The sequence below is a fragment of the Acinonyx jubatus genome, chromosome D2, assembly GCF_027475565.1.
Source record: "Acinonyx jubatus isolate Ajub_Pintada_27869175 chromosome D2, VMU_Ajub_asm_v1.0, whole genome shotgun sequence".
Taxonomy (NCBI): Eukaryota; Metazoa; Chordata; class Mammalia; order Carnivora; family Felidae; genus Acinonyx; species Acinonyx jubatus.
The window spans coordinates 55,357,045-55,374,961 of record NC_069393.1 but is presented as its reverse complement, the minus strand read 5'-3'; the positions used below and the strand labels follow the sequence as shown (position 1 = coordinate 55,374,961).

General features: G+C 54.4%; 1 protein-coding gene across 1 annotated transcript; it reads left to right on the top strand.

Moving 5' to 3' along the window:
* The first annotated feature begins 11,613 nt into the window (after window positions 1–11,613).
* SFRP5 (secreted frizzled related protein 5) lies at window positions 11,614–17,224 on the top strand. The gene is made up of 3 exons (XM_027062775.2): window positions 11,614–12,273; window positions 14,350–14,427; window positions 16,120–17,224. The coding sequence occupies exons 1-3, from the start codon at window positions 11,751–11,753 to the stop codon at window positions 16,464–16,466; spliced, it is 948 nt and encodes a 315-aa protein (XP_026918576.1). The 5' UTR covers window positions 11,614–11,750; the 3' UTR covers window positions 16,467–17,224.
* Window positions 17,225–17,917: the final 693 nt, after the last annotated feature.

Sequence of the window (17,917 nt, the reverse complement as noted above, 5' to 3'; positions counted from 1 at the left end):
CTACCCCAGTGCCCACTGTGCGCCCCGGCCACCCACCTGACACCTGGGGTTGGAACCACAGGCCAAACTTCCCAGCATCCTCCACTGCCCCGGCCCCTGAGGGAGCCAGGAGGAGGGGGCTTATCTCCACCTGTGAGGTGATGTTGTCTCACCCCACCCCCACCCTCCCTGCCAGGCTGCCTTGATTAATGGGCTGGTGCTATCTTATCTCCCAGCTGCAGCAGTTAGGGATTAATGGGTAGTGGCAGGGCCCCAGGAGGACAGATTCTGCCCCCCAGATCAACCTGAGAGGTCTGCAAGAGGGCGGGAAGCAGGAGGAGAGGGCACCAAGGGGTCTGTTCTCCAGCTGCCATCTTGCTCTCCTACTTGAACTGGCTGAGTCACTGCAAAATGTGTAAAGCACTCAAAGCTGTGCCTAACACTTAATAGGAGTTCAATAAATGGTAACCATTATTCCATTCTCCTACTGTCAGCTCTTGGAGTCCTTGGACCTGTGCCTGCCCTGGGGCTGATCTGCCCCACTTTGCTAGTCAAAGTCTCCACCACTGAACAGCCCATGAGCGAACTTGGAAGTCATCCCCCACTCCAGCCTCAGGTGCCCCATCTATAAAATGGGCCTAAGTTTGGGGTTTGGGAACAGGGTTCTAGGTCTGATATTATTTTATTGAGTGACCTCGGAGTGGATTTAGGGATTTATTTATCCAGCTATAAGGCTTTAGAAAACCCCTTTACACTCAGCCTCAATTTCTTCATCTGTGAAAGCAATATTATAATCTCTGCATTGGCCTCCACACAACATTGCTGGGATGAAACTTCTGGAAAGCTGTTGGGACTATTCCATGTCATACTGGAATGTGGGCTTTGGGCTCCCAAAGGGGTTCAGATACCACACTCTGACCAAGGGGTTCAAGTTGACATATGTTGCTGCTCATAGAACCAATCCCCAAATCCAGGCTCTGCTCTCGAGGAGAAAGACCACCTGAGTCACAGACCGTCTCTGGCTAGGACTGAGGAGGAGGGACCAGATGCTCTGCTGTGCCCAGGGAAGTCTCAGGTTACTCCACTGCCTAGATGTGATTGCTAGTGGCACCCCCTTCACTCCCCAAGCTGTCCCCCCTTGGACAATCAGTTATGTGGTCCCTAGGCTGGAAGAACAAGGTTCCATCCTCCCAGAGGGACAGAGAGACTCCATCCAACCTTGAGCACATCTGAAGTCAGGCAGTTAACTCCACCAAGGCCATGCAGGGGTCTAGAGGCTCAGAGGACTCCCACCTACCTCTTCCCTAGCTGTCTCAAGAAACATATGGTCACTATGCAGGGGGGAGGAGGGATATGAGGATGAGGGAGGGGTGGGGGGGGGAGGAGAGTGGACTTTCAGATGAATAGATAGAATAAAGGGAAAATGAATGGAATGAGAAAGAGGGGGAAAAACAGCTGGGTAAAAGCGGGGAGTGGACAAATAGAAGAAAGGAAGGAGAGAAGGATGGAGGGACGAAGAGATACATGGATGGATAGATGGAGAGAGGGATGGACGGACAGATGGATGAGGGGTGGGATAAAGAAAGATGGATGTCAGAGTCTCACTGGTCCCCGTCCCCCATCGCTATGAAAGTACAGCAAACAAGGAGCCCAGCAGAGGATTTCATTTCCAGAAGGACATACAGATGGACTCTCAGGGGCCCCAGAAACTCAGTCTTCCCTCCCCCACTCCAAAGACATTCTTAGGACCACTCCTTTCCCCTGAATGTCTGCCTGTTCCCACTGCCCCTTCCCAAAGGGCAAAGGGCAGCACAGCCAAGGAAAGCTATCTACTATCAGCCCCATTTATCCCAGCCCTGTTTACTCTGGGTCTGCAATTAACAGAGTCTCTTTCCCAGATCAGTTAATAGTGGGGGGCCCAAAGAGGGCACTGGGAGCCCCGACAGGTCAGGCTACTCACGCACGAACAATGGGGAATTGATGGAGCCTACTCCCTAATCCCATTCTGAGGTGTCCCATCAGCCACTCCTTCCTGACTCTCAAAGAGGCAGTTCTTAGCTCAGAAAAGCTGACCTGGGATGGTGCTAGAAAGCCCTGCCTCAAGCTGTGCAGCTGCAGGTGGGGTCCTGGATCTGCCTTCATCTGGGCAGCTCCCAGGGTCAGGGTAAGAAGGCTGGACAGTCTCATGAAGATCATCGGCCTAGAAAGGGACCAGACCTGGGTTCATAGACCCATCTCTTCCCACTTAGCAGCTGTGTGACCTTGGGCAAGTGACTTAATCACTGAGCCTCTGTCTTCCCCTCCGTGAAATGGGCATGATAGAAAGACAGAGCTCTATCAAGGGAGCTGCAAGGATGGAAAGAGTTAATGGAGCATGTCAGTCACTGGCCACAGCTTTGAGCTCCTTTAGGGAGCCTGGGGCACCCATCCCAGCCTGTGCATCCTCCCAGCTCCTTCTATGCTCCCCTGGGGTCCCTTCAGGTACCAGCAGACATTTGGAGGTTCTATCTCCTCCCTTGCCCAGAAGGATTCAAGAGGTTTCCTGGTTGTCCAGGGCAGTAGCCACCAGCCACATGTGGCTATTTAAATTTAGATGAACTAACATTAATGTTCCCCAGCCATTAGAAAGGACCACAACACTGACACATGATACAAGCTGAGCGCAAAAGGGCAGGCACTGTATGATTTCATTTATGTGAAATGTCCAGAGTAGGCAAATCCACGGAGACAGAGAAAACGGAGAGTAGCGTGGTGGTTTCCAGGAGCTGTGGCAGGGGGAATGGGGAGAAACGGCCTAATGTGTATACAGTGTCTCCTTTCGGAGAGACAAAAATGCTTCAGAACCCGAAGCGGCGGCTGCAGAATGCTGTGGATGGGCTGTGTGTGCCGCTGAATTGTTCACTTTAACAAAACGGCTGATTTCATGTTATGTGAATTTCATCGCACCAAAAATGTTAAATTAAATTAAAAACTCAGTTCCTCGGTAGCACTAGCCACATTTCAAGTGCCCAGCGGCCACATGTGGCTAGTGGCTACCGAACTGGAGAGCACAGATCCAGATCCAGAACATTTCCATCCAGGAAAAACTGCTGTTTTTTTAAACAATCTTGACCTTCAGGGAGTCAAATCAAGGTGATAACACCTCTTCACATCCCTTCTCTGAGCCTGTCGCCAGGATGGCATTATTTCCATTAAGAGATGGGGCAACCCAGAGAGGGGCTGTGCGACCCCATGGCTGCACAGGAAGTGGCAGGCCAGGCACTTGCTCTGGGGTCTTCGGGCATCGGGTCTGGGATGCTCTCTGCCTCCCTCAGAGCTGGGGCCCGGAAGCAACAACTAAAGTGTCTGGCCGTCCGGCCGTCCTGCTCACACAGCAGCCTCAGCTTCCTCTCGATCTGCTTTCTCCCAAAGGGGCCCTGGCACCAGTTTCAAACGGGAAGGGGTGTGAAAGTGTGCAGTCTGGAAGATGAAGGGTGTTTGGTTCCTGTTTGCAAAAACTGTGGGGAAAAGGACTGACTTATTGCCAAGTGATTTGGAATTTTAACAAAAATTCCAGGAAGCCAGAGGCTGGGTAATGTGAGTGGAGGGAAAGAATGCACCTTTCCCTGACCCCAAGTTGCCTGGCCACAGAACTCGGTCAAGAGGGCACAGACCTCCCTCTCTAGCGGACCCTGAGCTGTCTTCAGAGTCCCCCCGGGTGGGCTGGGGAGGGGCACATCTCAGGCTAAAAAGGCCTGAATGTTTTCCTGACTGTGGCACGGTCTGGACTCCTGGGGAGGCAGAAAGCTGGGAATGTAGGGAGAGTCAAGAGTTTTGTTCAATTCCAACTCCTCACTTTACTGCCTCAGTGACCTGGACTCAGTTTACTTACTCAGTTTACCTACTAACTTACTTACTTACTCAGTTTACTTCCCCTAACCTCTCTGGGCCTCAGTTTACTCATTGGCGAAATGGGGACTGATTGCTCATGTCTCCCTCAGTTGCTGCAAGGATGAAGCAAGATAAGAGACGTGACTCCCAGACACCCAGTAAAGATGAATTATCCCCACCAGGACCCCAGCTGTCCTCTACTACTGTTCCCATGAGGATCTCCCCTTAAGCACAAACCTCTGGAAAGTCGAAACCAAGTCGCTGCTGATAATAATACTAATAACAGCACCATGCCAGACTCACTGAAGGGTGATTATGAAATCCCAGACGGAGGGATAGGATGGCTGCCCCATCTGTATCAGAATGCATGTGGTGGAGTCCCATCCATCTGGAAGATTCCCAGCTGTGTGACCTCAGGCAAGTTCCCCAGTCACCTTTGATTTCTCATCTGTAAACGACAGTGATAAGAACATCTGACTCTTGGCATCATTGAGAGGTTTAAATGAGATGATAAAGCACTTAGCACAGCGCTGGCCGGCCGAGGAACCGTCTGCTGACGCTGTTATTAATCAGAGCATCAGAGCCCTGCGCTGCACGCTGAAGAAGGTAAGGTGGACAGGAACCCAACCCAAGTTCCTCCCCAGGCAGAGGAGGCAGGTTGTGTGAAGCTTCCAGATGGGAGAGTTTTTACATTTCCGCCTCAAGGGGGCCCATGAGCCTTGGAGTGAGGCTGCAACAAGCAGGGGGGGTGGGGGGATGGAAGAGGAGAGCAGGCACGGTCCCCTCTGAGCGCACGGTCCCCTCTGAGCGTCCTCTCTGAGGCCAGCGTTTCTTATCATGGTCCCCAGGCCACTGCCTCAGAACCACCTGGGGTGGTCCAGTCGGTTTAGCGTCCAACTCTTGACTTCAGCTCAGGTCATGATCTCATGGTTCGTGGTTCACAAAGCCTGCGTGGGATTCTGTCTCCCTCTCTCTCTGCCCCTCCCTGCTTGCTCTCTATCTCTCTCTCAAAATAAATAAAAATAAACTTAAAAAAAAAAAAAGGACCACCTGGGGTGATGTGTATTGAACTGAAATCTGTAGGTAACTCAGCAACAATCTGAACGTGTATTTTAACCAGCTTCCAAGGTGATTGCTTCCCACTGCAAATTTGGGAACCTCCCTCCTCTCCTGGCTGTGGGCATGCCCTGCGATGGCCCAAATCGGCCAGCCTAGTCCAGGTAGACCAAGGAAGCCAAGGACAATTTACAACCATAGGAAGTTAACCCCAAATCTCATTTGCCTGCCCACCGTACCTCTCTATCAATTAAACAAAATCAAACAAACCATGGTGCATATGCAGAGGTAAGGCATAATGACAGGCACAGTGCAGACACTGCCTGATCTTAGCAGATGTCCAATGGCTGAGAATAGATGCCCACCAATCAGTCAGAACACCCAGAGCAGCCAAATCGGGCCTAGCCTACAGCATGAGGCCCTGGAGAGAATTCACACTGGACAGGAGCCACTGTGGGGTCTGGGAATGCTCTGTGGGTAGGCTCTGGGCCCCGCCCCAGCCCTCATCTGTTTTATCTGCTGAGTTCCCACAAGCCACATCGTTTGAAAACAGAGTTGCCTTACTTTAAAAACACCAATGATGAAAAGCATTGATTTATGAGCACTTCTCAACAGGGTCTCTATCAGCCTTTGGGGCAGGACAACTCTTGGTCATGAAGGGCTGGGCTGGACACTGCAGGAGTTAGGCATCCCTGGCCCCTGCCCATTTAAATGCTGGTATCAGCCCCGGGCTCCCTGATAACCAAACCCAGGCAGGGTGGGGCAGGTTCTCCATGCAGCTGAGTACTTTGAGCCTAATGCTCCCCAGCTTTATAGGTGAAACAATTGAGACCTGAGAAGTCAAGCAACCAGCCCAAGGCCACAGTGCAGCACACAAGTGGAGAACAGGAGAGCCACAAAACCTGGGCTGAGCCTCAGACCAACCTAGTCAGGCCTCAGTTTTCCAGAAGTGGGCAGGAGGGAAGCAGGGGCGCTTTTTCAGAGAGCCTTGTACGAGCACCCACACCCTGAACCACCAGCTGGAACACTAGGACCAGGTAGCCTGAAGCTAAGCATTGAGCACAGAGGAGCCATTCTGAATCCAGGCAAAGAGGCTGGGACCACCTCAGTGGCCCTCAGGGCAAGCACCCAGCAGTTCCCAGGCCCCGGCCCCAGCTCCCTCCTAACAGAGGACAATTGCTCCATTGGCCAGGGTAGGGGATTGGAGATTCTCTGGCCCTGCTGGGCTCCTCCCCACCAACACCCTCTCCTTAATGAGGCCATTGTTTGCCCAGGGTGCCCCAACAGCTGGCCCCCCCCCCACCACTCCTGCCCTGGGTTTCCCCTCTGCAGTCCTGCCCTCCAGCACCTCCTGGGGGCTTCCTGACTTCCTCTCCTACACCCTGAGCACAAAGGCCCCTGGGGCCTCTCTGACCTACAGTTCGCCTTGCTTGGCCACTCACTTCCCTCACCCAGTCTGTTTTTTAAATTAGTCAAAGATGCATGGACTGCCAATCTACTCCTGTTCAGCATGAGAAGGCCTTCCATCCTGAGAGCCTGTAATTCCAGCCCGAAGCAAAGCAATCTGCTGTTTTATTTACGGGCAAATGAGCCGTTCTGTGTTGATTTGGAGAAACGTGGAGAACAGTTTATGAACCTTCAGTAGTGCCTTCACAGACCTTGATGGTCAGGAACCACAGGAATAGTGAACAGCTTTCAACTGAAATGTTTTCTAAACCTGGGGTCCTGAGGGCCCGAATAGCCATAGCTGGAACCGAGAGAGTGGGGCCGTGCGCAGGCTCCCTCCCATGATTGCACAAACTCTGACCACTTGCACCCTGGCAGTTTTCAGCACCTTCAGGTACTTCTCATGTAATCTTACCATGCGTCTGCAGTAGAAAGTCCTTGTTTGCAGAGGGGGAAACTAAAGCACGGGTAGTTGTGTCTCACCCGAATCCCACAGTCCATAAATGGTAGAGGCAAAGCCTAATAATAGGTGCCTTTGACTCTGTGTCCAGTGCTCATTCTCCTTCCCACACAGAGGAGGCTTTGGGGTACCTCTCTACATCCCAACCAAGAAGTCGCTGTAGTTGTGATTATAAACTATTCGTGAATTTTGTTCGTTGCCTGGCGGCCCCTCTAGATCTTGAGCTCCCCAAGGGCAGTGGCCTGGCACTCACTTGGCCTACTGGCAGCCTCAGTTACCTGAGTCCCGTGGAAGTCTCACTCTGGCCCTAGGGCCCTCCTCCTCTGCAAGACAGTTGGGGTCAGTGCTCAACAAGATGCAACTCCCCCCAGCCACTTCTCACATGCAGCCACAAAGGGAAGTCCAGGCTTCAAGTTTTGACTTCTTGGCTGTGTGATTAGAAGCAAGTTACTGAACCTCTCTGGGTCTCAGTTTTCTCATATTAATTGGGGGTAATAATACCTAGCTCGCAGTGCATAATTAAATCAGATAATGTATGGGAAAGCACAGAGCCTGATACCAGGCACCCAGGATGCCCTAAACAAGTGTTCAGGAGAGGACAGGGAAAGAGGGAGGGAGGGAAGTCAACATGAGCATAAGTGCTCGTCCATCACCCCCAATCCCTCAGCAAGCATGAAATGCTTCTCAATTTACTCCACTCATCCACAGTCACCCTATAGCCCTGCTGATCTTCCCTGAGCCGCCCAAGAATTCTAACAGAGACCAAAACAGCTTAAAGGAAGCTGGCTCCAGCCTGAGCCCGGCTGGCTCCGAAGACTCCCTTCTTCAGCCACGTCCTCCCACCAAGTATTCATCTACCCGTTCAGTCATTCATTCATGCAACATCTACTGAGCACCTACTACATGACTGTCGGTGTACGAGGAACTAGAGAAATGGAGACGAATAAGACAAGCTCTTGCCCTTGTGCAGCACTCTGTCTCTGGGGATGCCAGAAATTGAGAAAATAAACCCAGTACTATGATGACCAGTGTGAGGAGGCCACTGGAGGAGGGAGGGCGGGGGGGGGGGGGCGGCGGGGTTCAGGTTCTATGTGCAAGCCCAAGGAGGAGGCCTGGCCCACTAAAGTCTTGGGAAGAAGTTTATGCTAAAGGCAATTGGAGCAACTAAGGGTCCTGAGCGTAAGGGAGAGGCCAGCAGGTTAGCAGTGTGAAATGGTCAGTTCTCTCCTGCAGCAAGGAAAACAACGGGACCAGAGGGCAGCCCTCAGCAGTGAGGGAAGACAAGCCAGGAGGAGGGAGAGCACAGGCGGATTTAAGAGAAATTGAGGAGCGAGGAGCCACATAATTTGGTGACAGCCTTTGAAGACCATTGTCATATCAATGTTCAATAGTATTCACTAGCAGCTATATAGACAGCTCTTCCGGTCTGCACTGCTGTGAGTAATTGTTAAATGAGTTCTAATCCTCTATGTACTCCAAAAAGGAATTATTGTTATTATCCTTGCTTTACAGATGAGAAAGCTGAAGCCCAGAGAGGTTAAATAACCTGCCCAAGGTCAAGCAGCATTACTGAAATCAGAATCCAGTCTCATTTCAGAGTTCACGGTCTTAACCAGAACATCTGGCTGCCTCTCTAGCCAAGGTTACCCACTAGCCAGACCCTGGGGGTCCCAGGTGTGCTGGGAACCCAGGGAGAAAAGAAGAGCCTTCTCTCTGTCCCCAGCCCTGTCCTGAGAATATTAGCAAAGCCCACCTGCATGCTTTCTTTTGCATTTCATCCGAATCCATATCAATAAACTTTTCTTACCCTGTTACCTTAAGATCCATTAGTCTATCTTGTTTAGAGTGAATCTCTGAATTGCATACAATTCTGACAGTTGTAGATTCCCTTAAAGGGACTTGGGGCCCCTCAGGAGAACTCTGACCACACTTGGAGAATCACTGAAGTAGGCAATAAAAAAGTAGAAAAACGTAGATTTGCTAACATAACTAACAAGTTTGATCTAACAGGCATCTATGTAGACCTTTGCTCACGACAAACCACAGATACGCTTTTTTTTTTTGAACGAACGGTCCCTCAATCACCTCGGGAAACGTGCACCTGGACAGACTGCAGAAGCTCCAAGATGGACAGATGCCCAGCACGCCAAGCGTTCCCCACAGCTGCCTAGGCCCTGGAACAGGCTCATCAGGAAAAGACATGACATCAGAGTGCAGCCTCCTCCCTGCCCGGGCCACAGAGCCAGGGTGACCCATTGACCTGGCTGGAGAGAGGGCTCTTCCTGACAGCCCCCACCTAGGCTTCATTCCTGCGAAGGCCTTCCCTCCTTAATCTCACATGTCAGGGAGTCTTGGGAGTCCCCAAGGCAGAGTTGTCGGGCAAAGACTGCCCATCTTCCCCTTCCAGGAGGCTCCCAGCTCGGCCCCTCTGCCCTTAGAAGCCCGTGAGCTGCCGGGTACAGACTCACCTGGCTCTTAGGCCTTGCACAGTTCTTACATAACCAGCAACAGGAACAGGCCAGGCACTGGGACTCCAAGAACAGCACAGGCGACCAGCTGCCCAGGGAGCCTGCACCTTGCACAACCACTTGGGGGGCGCCAACACTCCCTGCCAGTGCCCAGGACCACACCTCCCTGAAGTGCAGAAACCCTGCCAAGCCTGAATCAGGGATGAGAGCAAACTGGAGCACAGAGAACAGCATCGCTGCTCAGAGCCCCAGACCAGAGCCAAGGCCAAGGAAGCTTTCAGAACACACATCACATTCTTACCCTAAAGCCATACATTTCTTAGAGATCTAACATTCCTAGGTGCCTATTATACGCTGGCATTATGCAGGGGGCTTTCTTTCCAGGCGTCATTTTGTTGGCCCCTCGCAATAACTACTGAGAATGTTCCATTTACAAACAAGAAAATGGATGGTCAGAATGGCTAAGTCGTCGCCCAAGGTCACTCAGCAAAAGTGCACTTGGACTTCAACCTGGCTCATTTTGTCTGCAAAGTCCTGGTTCTTGTACCATTACTACACTCCGCTGCCTGGACCTGCAGGGAGAGGTCCTGTACCTTCTGGCTTTTCATCCACAGAACCTCTTCATGCTGGGGGTTGGTAGAGGAAGAAAGGAGGGCAAAGGTCCTCTGCCTGTTTCACCTGAACCCAACTAGATCACCCTGGACATCAAAAGCCATCATTTCCCACCCTGGGCTCTATCTGCTGAACTGCTTCTGTTTCTTCTGTCCTGCCTTTTGTCTTTTTTTCACAACTAGATCAGATAAAGCATCCCATCTGTGGTGTGTACACCACACCCCAAGCCTTGCACATAGTAGGTGCTTCATGTGTGTCTGCTGAACATTAGGAAGAGTGGCCCCTCACCCCTCTCCACTACCACAGGAAGGACAGATCCATGGGAAGACAGGAGCCTTGGAAACATTCAGGAGGATGGGGATAGGAGGTATAAGGGCAAGAGTGGAAGGGGCAAGCACAGACCCAAGCCCCAGACTTCCCCAAGCCTTCCTACGAGACACATTCCCAGGGGACCTCCCCACCAAAGACCGGGGAGGTCAGGTCTCAGGTCAGGCTCTCAAGAAGAAGCTTCCCCACCCCCAAGCCTCCGTCCAAAGGCTCCTCCCACACGAAAGCCACTGGAAGGCAGGGGGCAAACATGGGGTTCCTGAATGCCTCCTCTCTGATGCCTCCCTGGATATCCTCAATTCCTTCCTCCTCCCACAGCCATTCCTGTCCTGGGTTGGAAATTACCTTCGGGCAGAGTACTTAAGCCCTGGCCTCTTTGGAGCCCAAGCCTGGATTCAAATTCTGGCTCCTTCACCTATTAGCTATGTGACTGAGGGCCAGTTATTTCACCCTAAGCACCCCATAGCCAGGAAGCCTGCAGACTCCGAATCCAGACCTCCTGGTTGTGCCCTGGCTCTGACTCTGGAACCAGACCACCAGGGTTCAAGTCCTGGCCCCTATCCTTACTTAACTTCTCTTTGCCTGGATACTTTTATCTGTAAAGTGGAGATAATAACTACCCACTCGCCTTGTTATAGCATTGCTCTGAGAATTAAACAGGGTAACCTATGCGATGTGCTTAGAACAGACACAGTAAGGATCTAATAAGCATTAACTAGCAATAGAAATAGTAGGTGATAAAGCCGTGAAGTGCTGCGCCGTGTCTACGGCCCTGGGAGCTCCATGAATGGCAGTTATGATTACCTGCGCCCCCACTAGGCTACGATGTCCCTGGAGGTGGGAAGTCCTGGGTCAGATCCATCTCTGCTTCCCCGGCAGCCAGCACAGTGCCGGGCACCAGGGGGAGTCCAGACAAATGCTCGAGATCGGACGGGTGAAGAACTGCCCTCCTGGAGCAGGAGGGTGTGGGCAGCCAGGAGCCTCCCGCCAGGAGAAGGGAAAACCGAGGTGTCAGGGAAGAGAAAACAGAGCGGAGGGGGAAAGGCCGAGACGGACAGATAAGCAAGTGAAGTGAGTGAGAAAAGGAACAGGAGAGGCTGTGGCGGAGGGAGATAAGGAGGAAGGATGGAGAACTCGACCTGCGACGTAATGCCCAGGGAGGCGAGGGACGTGAGGACGCCCCGGGAGCGGCGCGAGGCCGGCCCCGCGCTGAGGCCGGGGAGCCGGTGCGCGAGAGAGGGGAGCGCGAGCCGGCGCGGGGCGGGACGCACGGGAGCCGGCGGGAGGGGCCGAGGGGGCTCCACCTCGACTCCCCGCCGGGGCCGGGGGGCCGGGCGGCCGGAGATTGGCTGGGGCGCGCGGCGAGGCCGGGCCCGGAGCCCCGAGGTGGGAGGCGCCAGGATCACTCGGTGCGCCCGGGAGCCGAGCACTCGGGCCACCTCGGCGGCGGCTGCTGGGGAGCGGCGGGGCGGCGGGCGCGCGCCGGGGCAGCTGGGGGCGCCGCGCACCGAGAGGCCGGGGTGTGCGCAGCCATGCGGGCGGCGGCGGGGGGCGCGCGGGCGGCCGCGCTGGCGCTGCTGCTGGGGGCGCTTCACGGGGCGCCGGCGCGCGGCGAGGAGAACGACTACTACGGCTGGCAGGCCGAGCCGCTGCACGGGCGCTCGTACTCCAAGCCGCCGCAGTGCCTCGACATCCCCGCCGACCTGCCGCTCTGCCACACCGTGGGCTACAAGCGCATGCGGCTGCCCAACCTGCTGGAGCACGAGAGCCTGGCCGAGGTGAAGCAGCAGGCGAGCAGCTGGCTGCCGCTGCTGGCCAAGCGCTGCCACTCGGACACGCAGGTCTTCCTCTGCTCGCTCTTCGCGCCCGTCTGCCTCGACCGGCCCATCTACCCGTGCCGCTCGCTGTGCGAGGCCGTGCGCGCCGGCTGCGCGCCGCTCATGGAGGCCTACGGCTTCCCCTGGCCCGAGATGCTGCACTGCCACAAGTTCCCCCTGGACAACGACCTCTGCATCGCTGTGCAGTTCGGACACCTGCCTGCCACAGCGCCTCCAGGTAGCGCCGCCGCCGCCGCCACCCCTGCCCCCGCGCGCTCCGACAGCTCCGGGCGCCCGCGAGCTGGGCGCCTAGCCTCCCGGAGATGGCACCCCACCACACACACACACACACACACACACACCGCCTTCGCTCAGCCCTGCGTACCCCGGGAACTGTCCCCCACAGCCTTCCAGCCTTCCCACCTCCCACACACTACCAGACTAGTGCCTTCCCAGGCTCTGGACAAAGCTCGCGGGTTCTCCCCATTCCAACTCCGTTCCTGAAGACGCCCCTGGGGTCCCTGGCAGCGCCCACCTTCCTAAACCTCTGGAATCCCTGGGTAGCCCCAGTGCTGCCCCCATCCTGGGGCATCCCCATAAATGCCTTGTGGCCTAAGCCCAAGAATGCCCAGGGTCGCTGAACAATGCTCAAGCCCGTTCACCTCCTCCACAGCTCTGGACCCCAGGGCACCAAAACAAGCATCACTCCCATCCCGTGTTGGGACCTCGGGAGGGGAGAAGGGCGGAGGGGAAGGGGTTTAGCGAAGACTGGGGTAAGCACACTCCTGGGCTATGGTTTCCACCCCCCAACACTCACACCCCCCATTTTCTGCACCTGGGAACCCCAAATTATCCCACTCTCTTCCCCAGTCCCCCAGGTTGGGAGGCCTTGGGGTAAAAGCTCAATGCAGGAAGAAAGAGCAGATTGCCAGCACCTGCCACTGACAAGGAGCCCTTGGGAGAGCTGCTGAACTTGGAGCTTCGGTTTTCCCATAAGTAATATAGGAAGCCAGCTCAGGTTCCAGAAACCCGTGAGATCCTACGTGCCACCTCCCAACCGCCCCCAGTCCCATTACCCCTAATCTCTCCCTGGCCTCAGCCTCCCTTCCCTGTGCACCCCATGGCCCGCCCCAAACGCCAAACTCCTTCCAAGCAGAGTAAGCCTGGGCTGGGCACCAGACCGGGGAATAAACAGCGGCATGAGCAGGAGAGCTGTGTCTGGGCAGTTTGTCAGGAGTCTAAGGAGCCCCTGATGCTGCAACTTCCCCAGGAGGCAGCACTGCTTTCCCCTTTTCTTGTCTGACCACCCTACCCACCCTCTCAGGGCTCACCTCACCCCCACGTCCCCTCCTGAGAGGGGTCCTGTGACTGGGTGTGGAGAGTGTGGAGAGAAGGGAAATACCCTGTGCTGGGGTCAGGAAGCAGGGGAGAGACAGCCAGCTCAAGCAGAGACAGTGCAGTCCCTAACAGGGATCCTGGCATGATTCCTTTTTCTGATTTCCTTGGAACCCCAATATTAACAGCCTGTAAGGCAGGGAAATCCCAGGCTCAGAACCCCACCTGGCCCCGCCCGCACAGTCCTGCCCTCTTTGAAGCCCACCTTCCCCTGTGATGGGGCACCTACCTGGAGGCAGAGACATGGGACAGAGGTCAGGTGCTGTGTGGTGGCCTGAGAACCAGAGGCAGCCCAAAGCGTGTGTGTGGCCAATAAAACAAAATATTTCATATAAAAATTAAGAGTCGTGGCTTCCCTGGAAAAATCAGAAGTTCTGGCCACGCTAAGCTGCCCACCTTAGAGGGTGGTCCCCTCAGTTTACCACAGTCCCTGTCCTGGCAGTGTCACTTGTTCCCCACCTTCCTGGACCTGTGTTCCTAGAAAGCCCCTGCAGATTACCCCTATTGCAGCACTAGCCTGGGAGCCTCAAATCCTGAGCCCTACACTCACTTCTCAATAGTTTTGCAGGGTGGGTAGCCACAGTGGACCTCAATTTTCTTTTCTTGAATAGTAATACTTCATAGTCTGAGGATTAAATGAAACAAAGTTTAGAAGACAGCCCACGTCACGGTTGCAGTTGCCAGGGCCATGGAGCAGTGGTGCCCACTGGGACAGTTTTGTCCCCATGCAACCTTATCTCTTTTGAACCTCACAACCCCTCAGTGACCATCGGTACCGTCATTCCAGTTCCTAATGACAGAGTGGAGCCTTGGCAGGAGAGGTGGCTCTTCAGTCATTAGCCTGGGCTCTAAGTGGTTTATTGAACTCTGATCCCCTCATGAGCCTCCCTCGCCTCCACCCCTGCTTCTCTCTTCACAGTGACCAAGATCTGTGCCCAGTGTGAAATGGAGCACAGTGCCGACGGCCTCATGGAACAGATGTGTTCCAGCGACTTCGGTGAGTGTGGAGCCCACATGGCCACTGCCCCAGTGCCTCTCCTTGACACACACACACACACACACACACACACACACACACACACACACATCCACAACCATCACACTGAATACTAACAGTTTCTGCATCATGGATTCCTCTTAGAATCTGATCAGGGCCATGAACCCTCTCCCCAGGGAAATGCAGCTCTTTTTGCAGGTTATCTCAGGGGCTTCAGAAGCCCCTCAAGGCCATGGTCCATCCCTGACCAGGGCTCCTCCAGTCCTCCCTTGGCACTGGCCCACAGAGGGGCCTCCAGGGCTGGATTCCCTTTAGGAGAAGCAGGCTAAGCCCAGAGATGGATGGGGGGCACCCGGGGGAGAGATGGGCCCCAGGGTGGAAGTACAGCACCCTCATCCCTGGGCACCTCGGCCTGGTACCCGATGCACCGCTGGCCAGGCAAGCTGCAGTCACTTGTCCCACGGCTTCGTCCTGGGGCCTCTCCACTCCTGAGACAGTGAGCCAAGTCTAGTCAGGCCCACACGACCCAGCATGTGGCCTTTGCCAAGTTGACTCCTGTTTTGTGTCTTAGCCTCCCTGTCTGTAAAAAAGAGATAGCAATGAAATCCTTACTTCAGCAAGTCTTTTATGTTGTTAGTCTGTTTGTAAAGAGATTGCTATTATTGCAAGGTATGTGTGTATCCGAGAGAGGGAAAGAGAGGGAGTAAGGGGAGAAAGAGAGAGATAGAAAGGTTTTATAAGTTTCCTTCCCTGGGTGGACAGAATCATTCTCTGGCATCTCCCTGGCTGCTCACAGAGATGGGGGATCCAGATGTCTGTAGAAGGGGGAGACTAGCCCAAGTGACCCCCATGTTCCAGACTCCCAGTCCCCAACTGTATGAAGCTCTCTGCAGCCACCCTGAATGTCCTGATCACCCCGATCACTCAGGCCTTCAACCACCTCCCCCACGCTCACCCCTACATTCACACTCCAGACATACCACAGATACTCTCATACATAAAATACACAGCACCACACATCACACTCTGAACCCATTCTACAGTCACACAGATTACAGTGGTGTGTTTGCACCAGCAAGAGCTGGTTGTGCACGCTTCCCAACCTAGTGCTCTGTGATGCGGTGGGCCATGGTGGGGGGATTTACCCCATGGGAACCAGCACATGCTACAGAGCGGGCCCCCTCCCTAGGGCCAGCTGTCAAACATTTATCAGCCCATCATTGCTCCAAACACACACACACACACACACACACACACACACACAGAGCCAGAAATCGCATTTCAAAGCACCCCCAGAGATCATGAAGTCCAGCCTCCCTCCATCACAAGGGCCCCGCCCCCCACCAAACCTCCCCTTCCAGTTGGGCAGCTCCACCTGAGGTATTTCCTGGGGACCCCGACACCCTACTCCACTCCCCACCAGGAGCTGTCCACCCTGTACTTGGTGTCATGGAAAGGCAGGGGCTCTGGGGTTAACTTCATTCCCCCCCCAATACCTCAAGGCTGAAACATGATAGTGCCGGTGAAAGTCCAGCACATGATAGGAGCTTCAAAAATGTACCCATATAAGCCCACCTTCCCAAGCCCCAGGCTTGGAACTTCAGGCTTGAGCACCAACTGTGGGGCCACCAGCAGCCGGAGCAAACCTGCCCATTCTCACACGGTCCCTCTGTCTACCCACCCCACACACAGTGGTTAAAATGCGCATCAAGGAGATCAAGATAGAGAATGGGGACCGGAAGCTGATTGGAGCCCAGAAAAAAAAGAAGCTGCTCAAGCCAGGCCCACTGAAGCGCAAGGACACCAAGAGGCTGGTGCTGCACATGAAGAATGGTGCCAGCTGCCCCTGTCCACAGCTGGACAGCCTGGCCGGCAGCTTCCTGGTCATGGGCCGCAAGGTGGACGGACAGCTGCTGCTGATGGCCGTCTACCGCTGGGACAAGAAGAATAAGGAGATGAAATTCGCAGTCAAGTTCATGTTCTCCTACCCCTGTTCCCTCTACTACCCCTTCTTCTATGGGGCTGCTGAACCCCACTGAAGGACGCTCCTCCCTGCCCCATCCAGCCAGCTGTGCCTTGCTCTCTGTCCCCACCCCTGGGGCATTCTCTCTCTTCCTGCCCATCTGGCCTCACCTCTATTCCCAGGCTGACCCAGCCCTGACAGAGAGCGGTTCCATGCAGAGCAGAGCTCTTACCAGCACAGGCCCTAAGGAATGGGCATGGAACCCAAGCTGTCCTTGACTGAGGGGTTCTGGAGTCCCTGGGGACTTCTCCTAGGAGCAGAGCTTTCTCATTTGAAAGCTCAGGGTTTCAGAAAGGAGGTGGTGGGAGGAGAGAGCAAGGGAAGCATGGAGGGGCTCTGAGCAGCCTCACGAGGTGGTTTCCAGAACAGACCATGCTGTCAGCTCCACTCTGTTGGTGGGGAGGCCTCGCCTCGGAAAGTCTCACTATTAGGCTGAGCTACTTGGGGGCCAGTCCCCCACCCCCACTGCTCCCTCGTGTCATCATAGTCCCCCCCCAAAGGAGGGGCATTAGGGTCGTAGCACCTTCCAGCTACAGTTCCCCACCTTCCCCATCTCTTCCCCTCTCCCTTCCTGCTAGACTGGAGAAGCCCAGCCCAGACCCCCTCCCACAGGCTGCTTTTTGGGATTCATCCCTCAGCCTCCGCATGTCCCTTTTACCCTGATGATGAGTAAATTATTGCTACGCAGCAAGGCCATAGGTACTAGATTAGTTGCAGGCAAGGTTTGGTTTTTAATTTTTTTTTTAAGTTTTTAATTAAATCAAAGAAAAATAAGTTGGTTTTGACTAGGTTATTTCTTTGTCAGCTGGTCCCCAGAGGTGGAGAGAGGGAGGGTCAGAAGGGACTTTTAGGAGGAGGCCCTTGTCATAACCCATGGCCTGTCCACACAGGCATACTTGGAACGCCTAAGAGCAATGCCCATGTTCTTGTAAGATCCCTTGAGAGCACCCTTCTCATCCCCATCACTAAGTGAGGGATGGAGATGGCCCTCCTTTTATTCCTGAAGAGGGAGATGCCAAGATCCCCAGCCTTCTCCCATGGTCAAAAGGCTCTCACAATCCTGCCACACCTCCCTGACAATGTCTGCCCTCAGTTCCCAAGAAGGTTGGAGCACAGGAAACTACTCTGAAGAGCCAGGGGTCTAAACATGTCTCTCCTACTCCTTCAGCACTCAGACCCCCCTGCTCCCCGCCACCCCCCCCCCCCCCCACACACACACACACTGGGCACTGATCCTGAACTGTAGGGATAATGGTATAGACTTGTGCTACAGGGACCATAGAATCTGTAGCCCCTAGGAGCTGGTTAGAAATACAAGCTGGGGGGGGGGGGGGCACCCCAGGCCTGCTGTATCAGAATCTGCATTTTCACACATAAACCTTCAAATCTAGAGAGCTTTTGCAAAACACTGGGCCCCACTCTATGCAATTAAATCTGGATCTCTGGAGGGTGCTCGGAAATCTGAAT

Excerpts from the sequence above, each read along its gene's own strand:
- SFRP5 (XM_027062775.2), top strand. The coding sequence starts at position 11,751 with ATGCGGGCGGCGGCGGGGGGCGCGCGGGCGGCCGCGCTGGCGCTGCTG. Across the intron at positions 12,274-14,349 it reads GCCTGCCACAGCGCCTCCAG|TGACCAAGATCTGTGCCCAG; the intron begins GTAGCGCCGCCG and ends CTCTCTTCACAG. Across the intron at positions 14,428-16,119 it reads GATGTGTTCCAGCGACTTCG|TGGTTAAAATGCGCATCAAG; the intron begins GTGAGTGTGGAG and ends CCCCACACACAG.